The sequence below is a fragment of the Chiloscyllium punctatum genome, chromosome 32 (assembly GCF_047496795.1).
Source record: "Chiloscyllium punctatum isolate Juve2018m chromosome 32, sChiPun1.3, whole genome shotgun sequence".
NCBI lineage: Eukaryota > Metazoa > Chordata > Chondrichthyes > Orectolobiformes > Hemiscylliidae > Chiloscyllium > Chiloscyllium punctatum.
Window position 1 is genome coordinate 34,667,473 of NC_092770.1, and position 24,109 is coordinate 34,691,581.

General features: G+C 44.7%; 1 protein-coding gene across 1 annotated transcript in view; it reads right to left on the bottom strand.

Moving 5' to 3' along the window:
• zdhhc17 (zDHHC palmitoyltransferase 17) overlaps positions 1 to 24,109 on the bottom strand; it is a 152,474-nt gene that overhangs the window by 88,014 nt on the left and 40,351 nt on the right. The window contains exon 2 of the mRNA XM_072552062.1: positions 16,736 to 16,839. Coding sequence (XP_072408163.1) covers positions 16,736 to 16,839 — 104 coding nt within the window. The remainder of the gene's footprint in view (positions 1 to 16,735; positions 16,840 to 24,109) is intronic.

Below are 24,109 nucleotides of genomic sequence, written 5' to 3' on the forward strand. Positions count from 1 at the left end.
CGTAGGTGGGGATTCATGGACTAAGGGGGACAGGACCGGGTCGAGATAGGCAGAGATGAGTTCGGTGGGGCAGGAGCAGGCTGAGACAATGGGTCGGCCGGGACAGTCGGGTTTGTGGATTTTGGGCAGGAGGTAGAAACGGGCGGTGCGGGGTTGTGGGACTATGAGGTTGGAGGCAGTGGATGGGAGATCCGCCGAGATGATGAGGTTATGGATGGTCTGGGAGATGATGGTTTGGTGGTGGGAGGTGGGGTCATGGTCAAGGGGGCAGGAGGAGGTGTCCGCGAGCTGGCGTTTAGCCTCAGCGGTGTAAAGGTCAGTGCACCAAACTACTACCGCGCCTCCCTTGTCTGCCGATTTGATAGTGAGGTTGGGGTTGGAACGGAGGGAGTGGAGGGCTGCATGTTCCGAGGGTGAGAGGGGTGGAGAGGTTGAGGCATTTAATGTCGCTGTGGCAGTTGGCTATGAAGAGATCAAAACTTTCTCCTATTCAATATTGGAAACTCAACATTAAAAGGGCATTTGGCATCAGTAAAAAAATAGAAAGGGTAAAGAAGTTATGGATGAGAGTTTGTCGATAACGCTATTATTATCTCACTAAGACAATAGATATGTCAGGAAATAAAGGAGGTGTGCAAGAAGAATGCTAAAATTGTCATGGCAATTTAGAAATCTACATTATGACTTAATGATAAAGATGAATTTGCAGATTGAATCATGGCTTTTATCTTAGAGCAATATGTTGCAGAAATAGCTAGTGAACAGGCTATTTCAGATCTAGTCATTTGCAATGAAGTAGGATGAATGAGAGATTTTGTGGCTAAGGAACCTCTAAGAGGTAGCAATAATGAGCTTGGTAGAATTTCAAATTTAGTTTGAGGGGCAGCAAATTGCATTTCAAACCAGTAAACTCAAGAGAAATTAGAGGCAGAAAGAAAGTTGCCCAGGCTAGAAAAATAAACAAAAAGAAAGGTCAGTAGATAAGCAGTAGCAGACACGCAAGCACAAATTTCATAACACTCAGCAAAATCTATCTCAGTCCAAAAAAAAGGCCTTGTTGAGAAGGATGAATGACCTGTGATAAACAATGATAGTCAAGCAAAGTATTCAATCAAAAACTAAGGCCTACAAAAGTGTTGAAAATTAGTCCGAAGCCAGAAGATTGGATTTTTTTATTTTAGGAACCAGCAATGGATAAGTAAAAACAACCATTTTAATTGCAGTGAGGGCAGAGAAAATGAGGATCAAGGGGCTGCCGGAAAGAGAAGCAAACAGTTTAAAAAGTTTCCCTCAGGGTTCTGCGGCCTCCATTTAACTGCAGCAAGGTAGGCGAAGCAAACCATTTAAGAAACTCGGGGATATATTCGGGGAGTGGCTAAACCCGAGACACTACCTGTCTAACGTCTCCCACCTGCCCTCCTCTAACCAAAACAAAAGGACTCTGTGGTTTGTTGACAAGGTAATGATTTTGGTAAATTGGTTAAAAAACAACTTCTTTCCTTTTTCATAACTTTAGTTTCAACTTAGGTAAAGCATTCAATTAAAAATGGCAGGAGATCGCAGATCCATGTTATGCTCGCCTTGCTCAATATGGGAGCTCAGGGCCACAGCTGATGTCCCTGGCTCCTTCAGGTGCAAGAGGTGTGTCCAGTTGCAGCTCTTGTTAGACCACATGATGGCTCTGGAGCTGCAGCTGGACTCACTTTAGAGCTTACGCCATGCTGAGGAGGTCGTGGATAGCATGTTTAGTTAATTAGTCACACCGCAGATTAGGATAGTTGAGGGAGAAGGGAAATGTGTGACCAAAAGGCAAAGAAAGAGTAGGAAGGCAGTGCAGGTGTCCCCTGCAGTCATCTCCCTTCAAAACAGGTATAACTGCTTTGGATACTGTTGGGAGAGATGGCTCACCAGGGGAACGCAGCAGTAGCCAAGTTCATGGCACCATGGCAGGCTCTGCTACACAGAAGGGCAGGAAAAAGAGTGGAAGGGCTATCGTTATTGGGGATTCAATTGTAAGTGGAGTAGATAGGAGTTTCTGGGATCGGAAACGAGACTCCTGTTGCCTCCCAGGTACACGGGTCAGCGATGTCTCAGAGCGACTGCAGCAAGTTCTCAAAAGGGAGGGTGAACGTAGGCACCAATGATATATTCCTGAAGAAGGGCTTATGCCCGAAACGTAAATTCTCCTTCTCCTTTGATGCTGCCTGACCTGCTGTGCTTTTCTAGCAACACATTTTTAAGCTCTGATCTCCAGCATCTGCAGTCCTCACTTTCTCCTACCAATGATATGGGTAATAAACAGGATGAGGTCCTACAGTGAAGAATTTAGGAAGTTGGGAATGAAATTAAAAAGTTGGACCTCAGAGGGAGTATTGACAAGGTTGCTACCAGTGCCACCCGCTAGTCAGAGTAGGAATGAGAGAATATTCGGGGTGAGTGCGTGGCTTGAGAGATAGTGCAGCAGGGAGGCGTTCAGGTTTTTGGGACATTGGGACTGGTTCTGAGGGAGGTGGGACTGTTAAAAATTGGATAGTCGACTCCTGGGTGGGAGTGGAACCAATGTCCTTGGGGGTGCTTTTGCTCACGCTGTTGGGGAGGGTTGAAGCTAATGTGGCGGTGGGTGGAAACCAAATAAGGAGGTTAGTGGATAGGAAGGAGGTAGTAACTAAAGCCTATAAGGAACTAGATAATGGAGTCAGTGTGACTAAAGGGAAGAGTAGGCAGGTAGCGGCGGATGAACGCTGAGAGACTGGTGGTCTGAGGTGCATTTGTTTTAATGCAAGTAGTATAGTAGGTGAGGCAGATGAACTTAGGGTTTGGATTAGTATCTGGGAGAAAGATGTTATTGCTATGACTGAAACTTGGTTCAAAGGGCATGATTGGCAACTAAATGCCCCAGTATGTCAATGCCTCAGGTGAGATAGATAGTGAGGTAAAAGGGGTGGGAAAGTTGCATTTCTGGTCAGAGAGGATACCACAGCTGTGCTGAAGGAGGACACTATGATGGACTCGAGCAGTGAGGCAATATGGGCAGAGCTCATAAATAGGAAGGGTGCGGTAACAATGTTAGGGCTGCAGTGCAGGCCTCCCAACAGCAAATGTGAGATAGAGGTACAATAATGCAGAGAGATCATAGAAAGAGGTAGCAGCAACAGGGAGCAACAAAGTAGGAGATTTTAAATGTTCCAACATTGACTGGGATTTGCTTAGTGTAAGAAGATTAGGTGGAGCAGAATTTGGAAGGAGCAGCCAGGAGGGTTTTCATGAGCAGTACATAAGTAATCCAACTCCTGCAGAGTCAAGAGTGTGGTGCTGTAAAAGCATAGCAGGTTAGGCAGCACCCAAGCAGCAGGAGAATCGACATAAACCCTTCGGGCATAAGCCCTTCATCAGGAATGAGGTTTGTGGGTCGGGGTGGAGAGATAAATGGAAAGGGGGGGGGGGAACGTGGGGGAAGAGAGGGGAGGAGAAGAGGGAGAGAAGGTAGCTGAGAAAGCGAAAGGTGGAAGAAGGTGAGGGAGAAGGTGATAGGTCCCCAGGTGGAATATGAGGCGTTCCTCCTCCAGGAATCAGGTGGTAATGGTTTGGTGGGGGAGGAGACCCAGGAACTGCATATCCTTGACGGAGTGGGAGGGGAGTGGAAGCGTTCAGCCCCGGGGCGGTGGGATTGGTGGGTGCGGATGACTCAGAAGTGTTCTCTGAAACATAGAACATGGAAAAATACAGCGCAGTACAGGACCTTTGGCCTGCGATGTTGCACCGATCCAAGCCCACCATCCTCCATATACCTATCCAATGCCTGTTTAAATGCCCATAAAGAGGAGAGTCCACCACTGCTACTGGCAGGGCATTCCATGAACTCACGACTCGCTGAGTAAAGAATCTACCCCTAACATCTGTCCTATACCTACCACCCCTTAATTTCAAGCTATGCCCCTCGTAATAGCTGACTCCATATGTGGAAAAAGGTTCTCATGGTCAACCCGATCTAAACCCCTAATCATCTTGTACACCTCTATCAAGTCACCCCTAAACCTTCTTTTCTCCAATGAAAACAGCCCCAAGTGCCTCAGCCTTTCCTCATACGATCTTCCTACCATACCAGGCAACATCCTGGTAAACATCCTCTGCACCCGTTCCAGTGCCTCCACATCCTTCCTATAGTATGGCGACAAAAACTGCACACAATACTCCAGATGCGGCCGCACCAGAGTCTTATACAACTGCAACATGACCTCAGGACTGCGGAACTCAATTCCTCTACCAATAAAAGCCAGTACGCCATATGCTTTCTTCACCGCACTATTGACCTGGATGGCAACTTTCAGAGATCTGTGTACATGGACACCAAGATACCTCTGCTCATCCACACGACCAAGTATCCGACCATTAGCCCAGTACCCCATCTTTTTGTTACTCATACCAAAGTGAATCACCTCACACTTACCCATATTGAAATCCATTTGCCACCTTTCTGCCCAGCTCTGCAGCTTATCTATATCCCACTGTAACCTGACACATCCTTGCTCACTGTCAACAACTCCACCGACTTTCGTATCATCCGCAAACTTGCTCACCCAACCCTCTAGCCCTTCCTCCAGGTCATTTATAAGAATGATAAAAAGCAAACGTCCCAAAACAGATCCTTGCGAAACACCGCTAGTAACTGCATTCCAAGATGAACCTTTACCATTAACACCTACCCTCTGTCTTCTTGCAGCCAGCCAATTCCTAATCCAAACCTCCAACTCATCCTCAATGCCATACCTCCGTTTTTTTGCAGTAGCCTACCATGGGAAACCTTATCAAACATCTTACTAAAATCCAGATACACCACATCTACCGCTTTACCCTCGTCCACCTCCTTAGTCACCTTCTCAAAGAATTCAATAAGGTTTGTGAGGCACGATCTGCCCTTCACAAAACCATGCTGACTATCCTTGATCACATTATTCCTATCCAGATGTTCATAAATTCTATCCCTTACAATTCTCTCTCAGACTTTGCCCACAACAAAGGTGAGGCTCACCGGCCTATAGTTACTAGGGTTATCCCTACTCCCCTTCTTGAACGTGGGGAACCACATTTGCTATCCTCCAGTCTTCTGGCACTATTCCTGTAGACAACGAGGACATAAAAATCAAGGCCAATGGCTCTGCAATCTCCTCCCTTGCTTCTCAGAGAATCCGAGGAGAAATGCCATCGGGCCCAGGGGACTTATCTATTTTCACCCTTTCCAGAATTTCCAACAACACCTCTTCCCTACATACCTCAAAGCCGTCCATTCTAATTGATTGTGACTCAGTATTCAAATCGGCAACAATGTCCTGTTCCTGAGTGAATACTGACGAAAAGTATTCATTCAGTGTCTCCCCAATCTCTTCAGCCTCCACACGCAACTTCCCACTACTATCCTTGACTAGACCTATTCCTACCTAGTCATGCTTTTATTCCTGACATACCTATAGAAAGCCTTTGGGTTTTCCCTAATCCTACCAACTAAGGACTTTTCATGTCCCCTCCTTGCTGCTCTTAGCTCTCTCTTCAGATCCTTCCTGGCTACCTTATAACTCTCAATCGTCCCAATTGAATCTTCACGCCTCATCTTTACATAGGCCGCCCTCTTCCCTTTAACAAGGGATTCCAATTCCTTATTAAACCATGGCTCCCTCAAACGACCCTTTCCTCCCTGCCTGACAGGTACATACTTATCAAGGACACTCAATAGTTGCTCCTTGAACAAGCTCCACATATCAAGTGCGCCCTTGCCTTGAAGCCTACTTTTCCGAGGCACGCATCCTAAGTCGTGCCTCACCGCATCATAATTTCCCTGCCCCCCAGCTATAACTCTTGCCCTGCAGTGCACACATATCCCTCTCCATCACTAGAGTAAAAGTCACCGAGTTGTGGTCACTGTCCCCAAAGTGCTCACCTACCTCCAATCCTAACACCTGGCCTGGTTCGTTACCCAGAACCAAATCCAGAATGCCTCACCTCTTGTTGGCCTGTCTACATATTGTGTCAGGAAACTCTCCTGCACACATTGGACAAACACCGACCCATCTAACGAACTCGAGCTATCGCTTTCCCAGTCAATATCAGGAAAGTTAAAGTCCCCCATAACAACCACCCTGTTACTTTCACTCTTCTTCTGAATCGTCCTTGCAATCTTTTCTTCTCCGTCTTTCGGACTATTAGGAGGCCTGGAGAAAACTCCTAACAGGGTGACCTCACCTTTCCTATTTCTAACCTCAGCCCAAACTACCTCAGATGGCGAGTCTTCATCCATCGTCCTTTCCACCGCTGTAATTCTATCTTTGACAAGCAATGCCACACCTCCCCCTCTTTTACCCCCACCTCTGACCCTACTAAAACATTTAAACCCTGGAACCTGCAACAGCCAATCCTGTCCCTGTTCTACCCATGTCTTCGTAATACCCACAACATCAAAATCCCAGGTACCAAATCACGCTGCAAGTTCACCTACCTTATTTCGTATACTTCTTGCATTGAAGTATACACACTTCAAGCCACTTTCCTGTTAACAGGCACCATCCTTTGAGATTGATGTCATGTTCCTAACCTCCCTACACTCCAGGTCCTGCACCCTAAAGCTACAGTCTAGGTTCCCATGCCACTGCAGAGTTAGTTTAAACCCCCCCCCCACCCCCCAGAGCACAAGCAAACCTCCCCCCAAGGAGACTGGTGCCCCTCAGGTTCAGGTGTAGACCATCCTGTTTATAGAGGTCCCACCTTCCCCAGAAAGAACCCCAGTTATCCAAATACCAGAATCCCTCCCTCCTGCACCATCCCTGTAGCCACGCATTTAACTGTTCTAATCTGCAAGAAGGCATCCTGTCTCCCCAATATACAGGGGACCACACATGGTGCAACGGATGCAGTAAATGACATTAGTCGAGGTACAGGTGAATGTCTGACAGATGTGGAAGGACTGGTGTGGTTGGGACCCTGCAACTACACAGGATAAATGTGGATTTCAACAGTTTCCTCAGTTCCTCTCCCCAAACATTATCCCAATCCCAAGCTCCAACTCTGCAACGCACTCCAGACCTGTCCATCACTGCCCCCTTTGACCTATCACCTTCTCCCTCATCTTCATCTACCTATCGCTTTCCCAGCTACCTCGCCACCTCCCCCCCCCACATTTACCTCTCATCCCAACCGACAAGTCTTATTCCTGATGAAGGGCTTATGCCTGAAACATCAATTATCCTGGTCCTCGGATGCTGTCTGACCTGCTGTGCTCTTCCAGCACCACACTCTCGGCTCTAATCTCCAGCATCTGCAGTCCTCACTTTCTGCAACTTGTGAAGGGGCCATACTGGACCTGGTGTTAGGAAATGAGCCCGACCAGATGGTTGAAGTTTCAGTGGGGGATTACTTTGTGAATACTGATCACAATTCCTTAAGTTTTAGAATACTCATGGACAAAGACGGCATGGTCCTAAAGAAGAGTGCTAAATTGCGGGGGCGGGGGGGGTTGGGGGGTGAAGGAAGGCCGATTGTACCAAAATTCAGCAGGGGCTGTGGAATGCAGATTGAGAGCAGCTGTTTGAAGGAAAACCACATTCAATATGTGGGAGGATTTTAAAGAGAGGTTGATTAGAGTTCAGGAGAGATGCACTCCTGTGAAAATGAAGGATAGAAATAGCAAGATTAGGGAGCCTTGGATGACAGGTGAAATCGTGAGACTAGCTAAGAGGAAAAAGGATGCATACATAAGGTCTAAACAACTGAAGTCAGACGAAGCTTTGGAAGAATATCGGGAATATACCACCAATCTGAAACAAGGAATTAAGAGGGCGAAAAGAGGTCATGAGATATCCTTCACAAGCAGGGTTAAGGAAAACTCTAAAGCCTCATATATAAGGAGCAAGAGGTAACAAGGGAAGAGGATGGCTGACTCAAAGACAAAGGTGTAAAGATATGCATGGAGTCAGAAAACAGGTTAGATTCTTAATGAATACTTTGCATTGGTATTCACCGAGGAGAGGGACATGGCGGATGTTGAGGTTAGGGGTAGATCTCTGATTCCTCCAGGTCATATTGGCATAAGGAGGGAGGAAGTGTCATGTGTTTGAAAGGGCATTAAGGTGGACAAGTCCCAAGGTCTGCACGGGTCTATCCTAAGTTCCTGAGGGAAGCGAGAGGGGAAATACTTGGGGCTTTATCAGATATCTTTGCAGCATTCTTGAAACCGGGGCAGAGGGGTTCCCTGAAGGTGGCAATGCCAGTCAGTCGAGTGGTCAAGACATATTGCATGCTCTCCTTCATCGGACAGGGTATTGAGTACAAGAGTTGGCAGGTCATGATACAATTGTATAAGATTTTGATTTGGCCACATTTGGAATAGAGTGTATAGTTCTGGTCGCCACATTACCAAAAGGATGTGGATGCTTTGGAGAGGGTGCAGAGGAGGTTCACCATAATGTTGCCTGGTATGGAGGGTGCTAGCTATGACAAGTTGAGTAGGTTAGCATTATTTTCATTGGAAAGGAGGTGGTTGTGGGGGGAACCTGATTTAGGCAGATAGAATCATGAAGGGCGGAGACAGGGTGGATAGCAAGAAACCTTTTCCCAGAGTGGAGGGGTCATGAGTTCTAAGTGAAAGGGGAAAAGTTTCAGGTAGATATACATGAAGGGTGGTGGGGGTCTGGAATGCATTGCCAGCGGAGGTGGTGGTGGGGGGGGGGGGGGGGGGGGGGGGGAAATAATAGTGTCATTCAAGATGTATCTAGACAGATACATGAATGGGCAGGGACCAAAGGGATATAGATCCTTAGTAAATAAGACGGCAGGTTTAGATAGACGATATGGATTGGCGCAGGCTTGGAGGGCTGAAGGGCCTGTTCTTGTGCTGTAATGTGCTTTGTTGTTAATAAAAAAGGGACAAAATTGATTGTGGAAATAAATTGACAAGAAATATAAAATACTAAACAGCAAGAGATTCTGTGGGTGTGAGAAAACAAAGACAGTAGCTGAAGGCAGTGTGCGATCCTTAAAGGAAGTGACTTAGAAATTTATAATCAGGAACAGGGAAATGGCAGATAACTTAAAACAGCTTTTTGCATCAGTCTTCATGGTAGAGCATACGACAAATATCCCAAAGGTAACAGATCAGCACTATGTTAATGGAAGGAAAGATCATGTAACAGCTTCTATTATGAAGGCCCAAGCATTTGACAGAAGGGACAAAAGGAAGTCAAGTCATCAGGACCTGATGGCCTGCATCAAAGGGCTTTAAATGAAGTAGCTTCAAAAATAGCATTTCCAAAAAAACATGAATTGAGATGCCACCTCGAAGTTTTGCTTTGATCATTGTGTCACCATTGTCTACAGGAATACTGCCAAAAGACTGGAGGAGAGCAAATGTTGTCCCCTTATTCAAGGAGGGGAATAGAGACAACCCTGGTAATTATAGACCAGTGAGCCTTACTTCTGATGTGAGAAAAGTTTTGGAAAGGGTTATAAGTGATAAGATTTCAGAAAAGATTTACAATGATGTTGCCAGGGTTGGAGGATTTGAGCTATAGGGAGAGGCTGAACAGGCTGGGGCTGTTTTCCCTGGAGCGTCAGAGGCTGAGGGGTGACCTTATACAAGTTTACAAAATTATGAGGGGCATGGACAGGGGTCAGGGAGCCCAGAACTAGAGAGCATAGGTTTAGGGTGAGAGGGGAAAGATATAGAAGAGACCTAAGGGGCAACTTTTTCACACAGAGGGTGGTATGTGTATGGAATGAGCTGCTAGAGGATGTGGTGGAGGCTGGTACAATTGCAACATTTAAGAGGCATTTGGATGGGTATATGGATTGAAGGGCTTGGAGGGATATGGGCTGGGTGCTGGCAGGTGGGACTAAATTGGGTTGGGCCGAAGGGTCTGTTTCCATGCTGTACACCTCTATGACTATTTATAATCATCAAGAAAGGAATAAGTTGGTTCAGGATAGTCAACACTGTTTTGTGATGGGTAGGTTGTGCCTCACAAACGTTATTGAGTTCTTTGAGAAGGTGACTAAACATGTGGATGAGGGTCAATTCATTGATATGGTGTGCATGGACTTGACAAAGGCATTTGATAAGATTCCCCATTGTAGGCTATGGCAGAAAATACACAGGCATTGGAATAAGGGTGATTTTGCATTTTGGATCAGCAATTGGCTAGCTGAAAGACGACAGAGGGTGGTGGTTGATGGGAAATGTTCATCCTGGAGTTCAGTTACTAGTGGTGTAGCGCAAGGATCTGTTTTGGGGCCACTGCTGTTTCTCATTTTTATAAATGAGCTGAATGAGGATGTAGAAGGATGGGTTAGTAAATTTGCAGATGACACTGAAGTCAGTGGAGTTGTGGACAGAGTGGAATGATGTTGCAGGTTACAGAGGGACATAGATAAGCTGCAGAGCTGGACTGAGAGGTGGCAAATGGAGTTTAATGCGGAAAAGTGTGAGGTGATTCACTTTGGAAGGAGTAACAAGAATACAGAGTACAGGGCTAATAGTATAAATAAGAAAGCCTGTGACAACTGTACAGAGTGTGGGTGAAACCATACCTGGAGAACAGCTTTGGTCCCCGTTTTTAAGAAGCGATACACTGGCATTGGAGACAGTTCAAAAGAGATTCTCCAGACTAATTCCTGGGATTAAGGGGTTGACTTATCAAGAACAACTAAACAGGCCTTTATTCATACTGAAATGTACAGTTGCATGAATGACAAAAGAGCTGAAGTAGGAGGGAGGGCTTCAGATATCTGGATTACTGAAATCTCTTCTAAGCTGGAGAGATCTGTACAAAAAGGTTGGGTTGCACCAAAACTGGAGGGGCACCAATACTTGTGCAGGGAGATTCGCTCGTGCCATAAGAGGGGTTTTACAGCAGTGCAGCTGGGGGTGGGAACAAGAGCTTCGGCCAATATATGGATTGCTTTAGAAGGTCCAAGTTAAATCAAGTGAGTCCTGATTTCGGAAGAACAGACAGGGCCAGTTTAATGAACACAGCAGGTCTGGCTGCCAGAAAATGTATTTATGCAAGAAGTACAAAAGTGAGGCAGCTGAGCTTAGACCTGCATTAGAACATGGAACAACCATATTGTAGACGTAATAGAAAGTTGGCTAAAGTTTAAAGTCACACAAAACCAGGTTATAGTCTAACAGGTTTATTTGAAATCTCAAGCTTTCAGAGCATTGAAGTGACTTCATAACCTGGTTTTGGGTGACTTCTAAATATGTTCACCACCAGCACTTCCACATCAGAAACTTGTTTGAAAATAGATTGTCAGCTCAATTTTCTGGGGTTTACATGTTCCAAGTGTGACACACATGGATGTGAAAGGCATTGGTCAGTTGCATTACTGATCAAAGGAGATTGTCACAACTGCACTAAAAGAGGACATCTTAGAGAGTTCATCCAGCAGGGTCATAGGGTTCAACTCCTTCATAAGAAAGATGCAATTATTGTGATGGGGTTATACAAGAGATCTCCCAATAGCCAGCAGGAGATAAAGGAACAGATATGCAAGCAGATCATGAAAAAGACACCTGTGTTGTTGTCGTGGATGATTTCAACTTCCCCAACATTGACTGGTACTGTCTTAGTGCCAGGAGCTGATATGGGGCAGAATTTCTTCAACGAATTTAGGAGGGCTTCCTGAACCAGTATTTCGATCGTCCAACTGGAGAAGGGGCCATATTAGATCTTGTATTGGGGAATGAACTGGGCCAAGAGACCAGATTTTTAATGGGGGAGCATTTTGGAACAGTGATCATAATTCCATCAGTTTCAAATTAGTTATGGATAAGGGTAAGATTGTTCAAGGCTTGCGCAAACATTTATAGCTCGGGTGCCGGTTGTCATGGTTGTGGGTATGTTCCCCAAGCTGGGAAGTTGAGTTGCAGACATTTCATCCCCTGTTCTTGGTGACATCTTCAGCACTTTGGAGCCTCCTGTGCAGTGCTGCTTACTGCACCCTCTGGAATTTATTTGGTTCCATTCCTGCTGCTTCCAGTTGCCGGTTCTGGTTGTTCGTTGCAGTGGCCATATACTGGATAAGACTGGTCCTTGGAAAAAGGCTAATTACAATAGTTTTCGGCAGGAACTGGAGAAATTAGATTGAGGTAAGCAGATGGAAGGTAAATCCACATATATGTGGGAGTCTTTTAAATGAGAGTTGACCACCCACTAACTGCAAGAAAAAAGCCTCATCTTTCTCCTCGAGTCACACAAACCATACAGCATCAACACAGACTTCACTAATTTCCCCATCCCCCAACTTCATCCCAGATCCAACCTTCCAACTTAACACTGCCCTCTTGGCCTGTCCATCTTCCTTCCCATCTATCAGTTCCACCCTCCCCATTGACCTATCACAATTATCCCCCATCTGCCCCATCCATGGCCTTCCAATCTACCTTGCCCACAGCCCCATCTCTCTATTTATCTTTCATCCCCTTTCCCTTCCACATTCCGAATGATGCTACCTGACCTGTTGTGCTTTTTCAGCACCACACTATTCACCTCTGACCAGGGTTCAGGACCAGCATGTTTTGTGAGGATGCAGGATGCAGGATAAAGATGGCAAGATTTAGAAACCCTGGATGACAAGATATTGAGGAGTTAGACTCAATGAAAAATGAAGCATATGTAACGCCTGCACTGCCATTTCGCCACCACCGTCAATACTGGAACAAATCAACACTGAAGTCGCTGATCCTCAGGTGCCACCTTTGCTACTTGGCCCGATCATCTTCTGCCACCACCTCGCCGACGCTGGATCAGCCAACATCAAAGTAGCATCTCTTGCTGCTTTGCCCACCTCATCAATGTTGCTATGATGCCTTTATGCCGCTGCTATTGCTGGACCCAATAAACAACAAAGTCACCAAGCCTCGGGTACCAGCTTTTGCTGCTGGGCCTATCTCACTGACATGACCTCTGTGAACGTCGCAGCTGCCAATTCTAGCTCCCATGCTTGCTCTAGAAAAGTAAGTAGGGGGTTAATAATTTTTGTGCTGGAACCGGCTGAGGTGCTTGCCCTAGTCCTGGCAAGAGACTGTTCAAGCTCTGCGGTAGACTCGCTTGAAGTCTGCATGCTAGGCCGTCACTGTTACTGATATCATCCCAACAAGGAATGTAAATAAACAAAAGGTGACAGAAAAAAGAAATGCAGTTGAAGTAGACAAAATCCAGCACAGAGGCCCTGAGCCACCGCCCTCTTGGACCACACGGTCTGTGACAAATACCAATTTAAAAATCCAAAGGCTGTTACGAGGCATCTTTTTACCCCACTGGGCACCTGATGTCAGCTTGTCCTTCAACATGGTCAAATCTGGCTTCTCTAAAAGGTAGGTAACATTGTCTAACCAGTCAGTAAACACGATACAGTTCAAATTTTTGAACTCTGAGGTACAAGTAAAAACCAAAACTTGTTTGCAACATAAACACTTCCAAGTTTCCATTTCCCGAGTTTATATTCCAAACAAAACAAGAATTGTCCAATTTGTCCCACTCTTCTGCTATTGCCCTAAAAACCTATAAATTTTTCCCCTTGAAGTACTTACCTGATAACTCTTCAAAAGAATCAGCTTCCACAGCCTTTCAAGCAGCATATTCCATATTACAACATGTAAAATATAGCATTTCTCACATAAAAGATGACATCAACGTGTAGAGTTTAATTGCTTCACAGGCTCTCATTTGAATACCCCACTGGGCTTTATATTTTGGTTGCTCAGATTTTCCTCGTCTTAGTTTGGTCTTTCCCATGAGAATTTAGTCAAACACATCTACCATGAGATTGTCTATTCGAACAAGCTTGCAATTCAAAGAAGCATGAAAGCTGAATACAGGAATACGGTTGACCGTGCATTTCACAGTCAACTTGCCTTCTTCATGTTCTAGCTCAATGAGATGATTCAGACTTTGGTGTACTGTGTTATGGATGAGGCCAGACCATTCAAAACATTCTTAAGCAGGCAGCCCAGACCATAACTTTGCAATTTGTTTCAGTAAGTGGCTGGTACAATTGCAACATTTAAGAGGCATTTGGATGGGTATATGAATAGGAAGGGTTTGGAGGGATATGGGCCGGGTACTGGCAGGTGGGACTAGATTGGGTTGGGATATCTGGTCGGCGTGGATGGGTTGGACCGAAGGGTCTGTTTCCATGCTGTACATCTCTATTACTCTATGACAGTGAAAATTACCCGGAATAGGTTAGCGAGGTTTAAAACAGACAAAATGTTTATTCACAAATTTACAGAATGAAACACGAAGAACAGAATAAAAAACCTCCACAGAACTCAAGTCTTCCTCCTCTGCTCCAGAGAGAAAAGTCAGAGCTGAGACAACCTCTCTTGATAAGACAAGCCCTCCAGTCCAGGCAGCATCCTGGTAAACCTTCTTTGCACCCTCTCCAAAGCCTCTATCTTTCCTATAGTAGAGCGACCAGAACTGAACACAATATTCCAAATGTGGTCTCACCAGAGTCTTGTCGTGCTGACGCAAAACCTCATGGCTCTTAAAGTCGACACCCCCCACCCCTTAACAAATGCCTTGACTTCAGCAAGGCATTTGATAAGGTTTCTCATTGTAGGCTCATTCATAAAGTCAGGAGGTATGGGATACAGGGAGATTTAACTGTCTGGATTCAGAAATGGCTGACAGAAGGCAGAGTGGTTGGAGTTCAGTGTTGAGTGGTGTCCCACATGGCTCTGTTGTAGAATTATAGAGGTGCACAGCACGGAAACAGACCCTTCAGTCCAACTCGTCCGTGCCGACCAGATGTCCCAACCCAATCTCGTCCCACCTGCCAGCACCTGACCCATGTCCCTCCAAACTCTTCCTCTTCATATTCCCATCCAGATGCCTTTTAAATGCTGCAATTGTTCTAGCCTCCATCACTTCCTCTGGCAGCTCATTCCATACACGCATCACCGTCTGTGTGAAAAAGCTGCCTCTTAGATCTCTTTCATCGACGGAAGACTGACTAGTCTGTAATTGCCAGAGATTTCCCTATTCCCCTTCTAGGAAAGAGGTACAACATTGGCCTCCCTCTAATACTCCAGTACGAATCCTGTGGAGAGTGAGGAATCAAAGATTCATCGGAATTCAGAAGAATGAAGGGGGATCTTATAGAAACATCTAAAATTATGAAGGGAGTTGATAAAATAGAAATAGATAGGATGTTTCCAGTGATAGGTGAAACCAGGACAAGAGGGCATGGCCTCAAAATTAGAGGAAGCAGGTTTAGAACTGAACTGAGAAGGAGTTTGTTCGCCTAGGGGGTTGTTAATCTATGGAATTCCTTGCCCAGGGAAGTAGTTGACGCTACCTCACTAATAGCTTTTAAAACTTAGATAGATACTTTTTTGAAAAATAAAGGAGCTGAGTCCACGAAAGATGAGTCATGATCTTAGTGAGTGGCAGAGCAGGCTCGAAGGGCCAGACAGCCTACTCCTGCTCCTAGTTCTTATGCTCTTAGACACGGTCCCTCATGGCAGACATATACAAAAGGTGAAGTCGCATTGTATCAGGGGTGAGCTGGCAAGATGGATACTTAGTCATAGAAGACAGGGTAGCCATTGAAGGATGCTTTTTGGAATGGAGGGTTGTGACTAGTGGTGTTCCACAGGGACCTCTGCCGTTTGTGGTCTACATAAATGATTTGGAGGAAAACATAGCTGGTCTAATTAGTGAGTCTGCAGACGATACAAACATTGGGGAGTTGCGGATAATGAACAGGATTGTCAGAGGATAGAGCAGGACATCTCTATGACTCTATATCAGTTGGAGGCATGGGCAGAAAAATGGCAGAGTTTAATCTGGACAAATGTGAGGTGATGTGTTTTGGAAGGTGAAGTACAGGTGTAAATTATACAGTGAATGGCGGAACCCTTAGGAGTATTGAAATGTGGAAAGATCTGGGTGTGCAGGTCCACATATCACTGAGGGTGGCAGCGCAGGGAGATAAGGGAGTACGAAGGCCTATGGCATGCTTGCCTTCATTGGAAGGGATTGAGTATAAAGCTGGGCAAGTTATGCTGCAGTTTTATACAACTTTAGGTGAGGCCACACTTGGAATATTGTGCACAGTTCTGGTCACAACACTACCAGAATGATGTGGATGTTTTGGAGAAGCGACAAAAAAGATTTACCACGATGTTGCCTGGTGTGGGGGATTTGAACTATGAAGAAAGATTGGAAAGACTGGATTGGTTTTCACTAGAGCGCAGGAGGTTGAGGGGCGACCTGATAGACGTTTATAAGATTGTGATTGGCATGGATAGATGGAAAGTATGGGGCTTTTCCAGGGTGGAAGGGTGAATTACTCAGGTGCACAGGTTCAAGGTACTTTGGGGTGGGGGGTGTGCGAGGAAGGTGTTTCACACAAAGGGTGGTGAGTGCCAGGATTACACTGACAGACACGGTGGTGGAAGCAGACACAATTGCATTCAAGAAGCAGCACTCCTGGACAACATGTGAATACAAAAGTAATAGAGGGATACGGATTCTCTAAGTGAAGAGGGTTTTACTATGGAAGGACAAAATGTGTTGGCACATGTTCGGAGGGTTCCTGTGCTGTATTGGTCTTAGCTCTGTTCCAATCCAATGGTGGTTCTCTCTGCTGTAATTTCCAAAGTTATTTTCTTTAATTTTAATCACTAAGTCTGACAAAATACAGCATGGAGTGCAAAAATATTATGAAATCATTTTGTACTTACTGTGTGGCTTTGACAATGTCCCAGGTGCTGTAGTCATCGATATGGCCTTTCCGTGCCAGGGATTCACTGTAGCCATGACTGTAATGGCTTTGAGTCTTTCCATCCTATTTTGTACCAAAAAATAAAACATCCCAAAAATCAGTGCATGAAATAAAGAAAGATTTTCCAATGCTTAAATCGACACATCCTTTTTTGTGAAAGTTTTGTGACATGAAAGTCGAACGTGCCTTCAACTATGATAGGAAGCAAAAGTGTGTCATAAATCACAGAAATCCAGAAGCCCAGCTGGATGCTTTGGGAACACAGGCTCAAATTCCATCATAGTAGAATTGAAAGCAATGAAACTCAAACTGGAAGCTAGTTTCAGTAAAGATAATTTACAGGCTGCTGTAAAATCTAATTTGTTTTGCCTAATGCTCTTTTGGAAAGGAAATCTGTCGTCCTGATCTGGTCTAGTTACGGAAGACTCCAGATTCTCAGCAATTATGATTGTCTCTCAACCGAGTTCAATACAAATGTTTTGTTGATCGCTCTGCTGCAAGCATTTTCTATTCTCCAAACACTTGTCTATCTCAACTGTTGAGTTGAAATCATAGAAACCCTACAGTGTGGAAACAGGCGCTTTGGCCCAACAAGTCCATACTGACCCTCCAAAGAGTAACCCGCCCAGACCCATTCCTCTACATCTAACACATCCCTGAACATGACGGGCAATTTAGCATGGCCAATTCACCTAACTTGCACATTTTTGGATTGTGATAGAAAACCCACGCAGACACAGGGAGAATGTGCAAACTCCACACAGACTATCACCCCAGACTGCAATCGAACCCGGGTCCCTGGTGCTGTGAGGCAGCAGTGCTAACCACTGAGCCACCGTGCCGCACTAGAAATGGACCTCATAAGCATTGATGCAGTTCATCGACATTTTGCTATTTCAGAACATCCACAAGACTCCGAAAATAAGGGAGCCAATTCAATGGCAATAGTTGTATGCTTACAAAGTAAGATTTAAAGATGGATCAGGAAGCATAGCAAAAATGTCCTGGAACCTAACAAATCTTTTTCTCTATCTGAAATATCAAAATAACAAAGGTAGACTATTTGACCCACTCCACCTTTCATCATTACTGTACCTTTGTTCTTTGTTCATTCACAGGAAGAGGGCATCGCTGGCTGAGCCAGCATTTATTTCCCATCCCTAATTGCCCAGAGGGCAGTTAAGAGTCAACCATATTGCTGTGGGTATGGAGTCACATATAGGCCAGACCAGGTAAGGATGGCAGTTTCTTTCCCTATAGGACATTACAGATGGGTTTTTCCAACATTCCCCATTATATTATTTGAGATTAGATTAGGTTTCATTGTCACATGCACCTGAGTACAGTGAAAAGAATGCAGAGATTAATGGCTCCCAGTCACAGCATACTCACTCAGGTTCTCACCCTTGTTTCCAAACTTCTATGGCTTCCGCGATGCTAACTTTGTAAAATAAAGTCCCACAATCAAACTCAATTTTAATTGCCTCACCATTGGTTACCATGCCTTCAGTTGCTTCTCTATTTCACTTTCCTTCTGTAAGATTGTCCTTACAATCTACCTCGGTGGTCAGGCTTTTCGTTACCTGACAGAATAGCTCCTTACGGCTCAGTTTGAAATTTTGCTTGTCACATTGCAGTTCATAGAGTCATAGGGATGCACAGCATGGAAACAAGCCATTCCATTCTATCCAAACTTTCCAGCAAAAAGATACAGTATGCATTCCCTTATAAAGCCACTAAAAAGGAAGCTCCAGCTCTGCAGCATTTGCAACTCTCAAATACAGGTAACAAAATGCATCAAATTACAAGTTCATAACAAAGCAGAGACTACGATTTCAAAATGCACACCACACCAGGTTCAGAGAGTCAAAGCCCAACTATCTTCAGCTGCATCAACAATTAGCTTCCCTCTATCATAAGGTCAGAAGTAGCAATGTTCACTGATGTTTAACAATGTTCAGCACCATGCACAATTCCATTATTCACAGATACTTCAGCAATACATGGACAATATCCAGATTTGGTCTGAGCAACAAGGAATATTCCAAGCACATAGGTGACAGGAAATTACATATCCAACAAGAGATAATATAAACACCACCCCATGATAATTAATGACATTACCATCACTGAATTCCCCACTATCAACATCCTGTGTGTTATCATTGACCAGAAAATGAACTGGACCAGCCACATCAGTGTCGTCAGAGGCCAGGAACCCTGCAAATGTAACTCACCGCCTGACTTCCCAAAACCTGTCTGCCATTTACAAGACACAAGTCAGCAGTTTGACAGAATATGCCTCACTGGCCAAGATGAATGCAGATCATCAACACTCAAGAAGTTTGACATCAAACATGCAAAGCATCAAGGTAGCCCATTCAATTGACCTTTCATCCACTATCCTCAATATTCACTCCATCACCAAAACACAGGAGCAGCAGCATGTACCACCTACAAGATGCACTGCAGAAATGTACCAAGACTCCTCCCAATAGCACCTTCCAAACCCATGATAATAACCATCTAGAAGGACAAGAGCAGCAGATCCATGGGAACACATTCACCTAAAAGTTCCCCTCCAAGCCACTTACCACCCTGACTTGGAAATACATCACTGCTCTTTACTGTTGCTGGGGCAGAATCCTGGATCTCCCTCCCAAACAGCACTGAGGGCATTCCTGAACAAAACAGCACTCAGGGCATCCCTGAGCCACATAGACTGCAGTGGTTCAAGAAGGCAGATCAACTTCATACGATTTTAATTCCCTCAATAAGAAAGATTCCCTTATATGGCCTCAACATCTGTGCAGGACTGCAAGGTCCATAAATCAGATTAAAACTGGAAGTGGGCATTTGGGATAGCACAATAAGACAGTGAATGGAGATTCTTAAACATTCAATTATTAATGGCTAGATTAAAAAAATAATTTGCAAATTAATTAGGGGATGGGGGGGGGAGTGGTAAAGACACTGAATTATTCATTAAAGCCAGGAGAAAAAAAAACTAAGATTGGTAGATCCTCCTTCCAGCTGCAATAAATCCTGTATCCTAGGATTTTCTGGGAAGTAAGGGAGGAGATTGCAGAGCCATTGGCCTTGATTTTTATGTCCTCATCGTCTACAGGAATAGTGCCAGAAGACTGGAGGATAGCAAATGTGGTTCCCTTGTTCAGGAAGGGGAGTAGGGATAACCCTAGTAACTATAAGCCGGTGAGTCTTAGTTCTGTTGTGGGCAAAGTCTTAGAGAGAATTGCAAGGGATAGGATTTATGAACATCTGGATAGGAATAATGTGATCAAGGATCGTCAGCATGGTTTTGTGAAGGGCAAGTCGTGCCTCACAAACCTTATTGAATTCTTTGAGAAAGTGACTAAGGAGGTGGACGAGGGTAAAGCGGTAGATGTGGTGTATATGGATTTTAGTAAGATGTTTGATAAGGTTCCCCATGGTAGGCTACTGCAAAAAATACGGAGGTATAGCATTGAGGGTGAGTTGGAGGTTTGGATTAGGGATTGGCTGGCTGGAAGAAGACAGAGGGTAGTAGTTGATGGTAAAGGTTCATCTTGGAGCGCAGTTACTAGCGGTGTTCCACAAGGATCTGTTTTTGGACCATTGCTGTTTGTCATTTTTATAAATGACCTGGAGGAAGGGCTAGAAGATTGGGTGAGCAAGTTTGCAGATGATACGAAAGTCGGTGGAGTTGTTGACAGTGAGGAAGGATGTGTCAGGTTACAGCAGGATATAGATAAGCTGCAGAGCTGGGCAGAAAGGTGGCAAATGGAGTCCAATGTAGCTAAGTGTGAGGTGATTCACTTTGGTAGGAGTAACAAAAAGATGGGATACTGGGCTAATGGTCAGATACTTGGTAGTATGGATGAGCAGAGGGATCTTGGTGTCCATGTACACAGATCTTTGAAAGTTGCCACCCAGGTAAATAGTGCGGTGAAGAAGGCATATGGCGTACTGGCTTTTATTGGTAGAGGAATTGAGTTCTGGAGTCCTGAGGTCATGTTGCAGTTGTATAAGACTCTGGTGCAGCCGCATCTGGAGTATTGTGTGCAGTTTTGGTCGCCATACTATAGGAAGGATGTGGAGGCACGGGAACGGGTACAGAAGAGGTTTACCAGGATGTTGCCTGGTATGGTAGGAAGATCGTATGAGGAAAGGCTGAGGCACTTGGGGCTGTTTTCATTGGAGAAAAGAAGGTTTAGGGGTGACTTGATAGAGGTGGACAAGATGATTAGGGGTTTAGATAGGGTTGACCATGAGAACCTTTTTCCATGTATGGAGTCAGCTATTACGAGGGGGCATAGCTTTAAATTAAGGGGTGATAGGTATAGGACAGATGTTAGGGGTAGATTCTTTACTCAGCGAGTCGTGAGTTCATGGAATGCCCTGCCAGTAGCAGTGGTGGACTCTCCCTCTTTATGGGCATTTAAACGGGCATTGGATAGGCATATGGAGTATAGTGGGCTAGTGTAGGTTAGGTGGGCTTGGATCGGCGCAACATCGAGGGCCAAAGGGCCTGTACTGTGCTGTATTCTTCTATGTTCTATGGATAATGATGCAGGATAGATGATTGATACAACCTATTCCAGGCCTGTGCTCAGGCTAGATTTTTCAGCCTGTGAGAGTCACAAAAATGTGGTGCTGGAAAAGCACAGCCAGTCAGGCAGCATTTGAGGAACAGGAGAGTCCTCGGACGCTGCCTGGCCGGCTGTGTTTTTCCAGCATCACACTTTTTGACTCCGATCTCCAGCATCTGCAATCCTCATTTTTTACAGCCTACTGGTCCTGTTTGAATGAGGAAATCCTTCAACAAGACTGTTTGTGTCTCATAAATAACAACAACAATATCCATTCTTAACAGCAACAGTATTTGAAAATGTACATATGAAACTCCAAAGCTTGCAGGTATGGAGCCCATGATAAATCGGGAGTTTGACACTTACGAGATACAGAATTTTCCATTTCCACAAATGTGGTGAAAAGTGAGAAGGAAAGTTTGAGAATCAGCTTTGTACCAAACTCTGTAACTGCGGAAACAATTTACATTCAGCCCAGACCTTTACATTGGCAATCTCAGTGTCAACATGATTTGCACATTGTCGAAACTTCAAATCAGATGCCCTGAACCTTTGGCAGTTGTACCGTGGCACCAATTTGTCATCTTGAAATATTACCAGTTTCCAATGTGCAACATGAGCACTTAGATTTCGTAACAAGGTCATACTTCCCGAATTTTCAATTTTAGGTCTTTGACTGCACAGAAACAAAATTTAAAACAAGTCTGACAGAAGTGTGAATATGGCACATCAGTATTATTGCATGTCTAAATATCTCACTTCAATATTTTTTATATCATTCCTGGGATATGGTAATTACTAGTATTCATCTTCTAACCTCAATTCCTGAGGTGCTGGTGTGCTGTCACCTTGAATGACTATTGTCAGTGTGTCGAAGGCATATCCACAGTGCTGTTCAATCAGACGTTTCAAACTTTGGCTTAGAATGACAGAGGTGCAGCCAGTTTTGAATCTGGCATCAAGTTTGAAGGGGAATTTTGAGGCAAGGACATTTCCATTAATTGAACAGCACAAAATTTAATGAGATTGAGAACAGAGGTCAGAGAAGAAGTCTTGGTAAGTTACTGCATTGTATCAACAGACATCTGTCATTGTGAGCGTTTTGAAGGAAATGAATGGTGCAAGCTGTGGATGGGACACTATTCATGCAGGTAAATTTATCCTGGGGGGGGGCGGTTGGCAAGCTTCGAGTGTTGTTGGAGCTGTATCCATTCAGGCAAGTGGGGAAATATTTCATCACATTCCTAACTTGCACCTTGTAAATGATGGACAGACTTTGAGGAGTCAGGAAGGCATCCACTCAGCAAAAGATTCTCCACTTTCAGACCTATTCTTATCGCAAGCTGCATGACTGGTCCAATCGGCTTTGGTCTAAGTGGTGATTCCCCTTTCGGCCGCCTCCAGATGTCAATAGTGAGAGACCGTTGCTAAAGTTAACATTTCATTTACAGCACACAATCAGGACATTCAGACCAGCTGACCCATGCTAACATTAACATTCTTCATTAACATCCCCTCATCTTTCATTAAACTCTCTTAGCAGATGTTTTCTTCTTTTCTCGCCCATGCTTAACCAGCTATCCCTTAAATGTCCTGTGCCACATACAACGAACAAAGAACAATACTATACGGGAAAAGGTCCTTCAGCCCTCCAAGCCTGCACCAACACATTTTGCCCTTCCATTCTAAAACTATCGTCACATACAGGATCCATATCCCTCTATTCCCTTCCTATTGGTGTATTCATCCAGGTGCTTCCTCAATGCTACTATTGTGTCTGCTTCCACCACCTCCTCTGGCAACACGTTCCAGGCACTCTCCACCTTTTGTACATAAAACGTGCCTCGCATATCTCTCTCAAATTCCCCCCTCACACCCTCAACCGGTGTTGCCTCACAAATGACCCCTTCACCCTTGGAAAAAGTCTTATACTTTCCACTCTATCCATGCTATTCACAATCTTAGAAACTTTTATCAGATCGCCCTCATCCTCTTGCATTCCAGTGAAAACAATCCCAGTTTCCCAACCTTTGTTCAGAGCTAAAATCCCCCACACCAGGCAACATCCTCATAAACCTTTTCTGAAGCCTTTCCAAAGCATCCACATTCTTCTGGTAGTGAGGTGATGACAACTGTACGCAATATTCCAAGTGTGACCTAACTAAAGTAATATAAAGCGGAAGCGTAATTTGCCTATCCGTATCCCTATCTATAGGTATGTGAGGAATAAAAGGATGATTAGGGTAGGAATAGGGCCAGTCAAAGACAGAAGTGGGAAGTTGAGTGTGGACCCTGTAGAGATTGGAGAGGTGCTAAACGAACATTTCTCATCGGTTTTCACTCAGGAAAAGGAGAATACTGTAGAGAAGAATGAGGTATGAGATATTAGACTAGAACGGATTGAGGTTAGTTATGCACAGGTGTTATCAATTCTAGGAGGAGTCAAAGTAGACAAGTCCCCTGGGCCAGACGGGATTTATCCGAGGATTCGCTGGGAAGCTCGGGTCGACATAGCCTTTGGCTTTGATATTTGAGTTGTCATTGTCAACAGGCTTAGGACCAGAGGACGAGAGGATTGCAAATGTTGTGCCCTTGTTCAAGAAGGGCAGTAGAGATGACCCAGGTAATTATAGACCAGTCAGCCTTACTTCTGTTGTAGGAAAGGTTTTGGAAAGGATTATAAGAGATAAGATTTATAATCATCTAGCAAGCAACAATTTGATTTCAGATAGTCAACATGGTTT